Source organism: Phaethon lepturus, unplaced genomic scaffold (assembly GCF_000687285.1).
Source record: "Phaethon lepturus isolate BGI_N335 unplaced genomic scaffold, ASM68728v1 scaffold46821, whole genome shotgun sequence".
Classification (NCBI taxonomy): domain Eukaryota; kingdom Metazoa; phylum Chordata; class Aves; order Phaethontiformes; family Phaethontidae; genus Phaethon; species Phaethon lepturus.
The window spans coordinates 3,709-4,871 of NW_010520717.1; the positions used below are offsets into that span (position 1 = coordinate 3,709).

At 61.0% G+C, this 1,163-nt stretch overlaps 1 protein-coding gene across 1 annotated transcript in view; it reads right to left on the reverse strand.

Moving 5' to 3' along the window:
* Window positions 1-196, reverse strand: part of LOC104628782 (rabphilin-3A-like) — a gene marked incomplete at its 5' end in the record, with an annotated part of 3,708 nt that extends 3,512 nt beyond the window's left edge. The window contains one exon of the mRNA XM_010297473.1: window positions 117-196. Within this exon, the coding sequence (XP_010295775.1) occupies window positions 117-196 (80 nt within the window). The remainder of the gene's footprint in view (window positions 1-116) is intronic.
* Window positions 197-1,163: the final 967 nt, after the last annotated feature.

Here is a 1,163-nt window from a genome sequence, read left to right on the forward strand (position 1 = left end):
CACCCAGCGGCTCTCCCAGCGGCGGCACGGCTTCCACCCCCTCGCAGCGGCAGAGCTGGGAGCCGGACGGACTGGAATCGGTGAAAGAAGGGGGGGAAAAAAAGAGAACCGCTTACTTTGGCCTTGATGAGGGTGCAGTGCAGGGAACTGTTCTCCTGGTCGTAGAGCAGGCTGAACTCCAGCGCGCCCAGCGTAGCTGACAGCGAGACAGAAGAAGAGGAGGAGGAGGAGGGGTTGGAAATAGGACCTCATTAAGACCCCAGCCAATAACGGTGTTTAATCAGCCCTGGTTGGTAATAATTAGAAAGATTTGCGGTTGAAATTTAAAGCCATTTGAAGCACGTGGGACGGCGCCGGCACCGGCCAAACTGCCACGCGCAAATCCAGCCAGATTCGGGAGCTCTGGCCATCAAAGCTTTACGAAGGTGGAACTGCCCAGGGTACAGGGAGGGCAGCGCGGGGCTTTCCAGCCGACCTTAATATTTGCCAGGCAAAGGAGGATGTAACGGTACCAACCCTTCCGTGGGCACAGCCGGGGGGGCAACGCTGCCCCAGGACCACCCTGAGAAGGTGTTTCGGCTCGGGTGGCCGGCGTCTCCTCCCAGGGCTTGGGGCTCCGCGTTTGGCCCCTGGTTTGCCCTGCTGGAAAGCAGCTCGCCCTGTCTTCACCAGGAAACGATCCCAGGGCTGAAGGGTTGGCACAGAACCTCAGCTGGGTCCAGGTGGTCCTATCCGAGCACCCGCTCCTGGCCCGGAGCCCCTCTTCCCGTCCTGGGTGGGAACAGGCTGGAGAGCCAAAGCAACGCCCTGCCATGGGTGCTCACCCTCACACGGCAAATTCCCTCGTTAGGGGAGCAAGCGACTGAGCACCGAGATCTCGCGGTGTGAAGGTACCGAAGCCACCGAGCCTTTCCCGCAGCGCAGGATGCTCCGACAGAAAGGGGCAACCGCCTCCAGGGCTCGAATTTGGAAACGGGAAGGTTGTGTGAGCACAGAGCTCAGACCAGCACGTGGCAGAGCTCGGTAATTTGGTGCAAAACACACTGCAGATCCCACAAGCTGCGCCGAAACGACCGAGCAGGGACAGCCTGGGAGACCCTGCCCCGTTCCAAGCCCCACGGGGAAGCTGCGTTCCCCAAGAGCTCTCCCTGCCGGAGACCCAC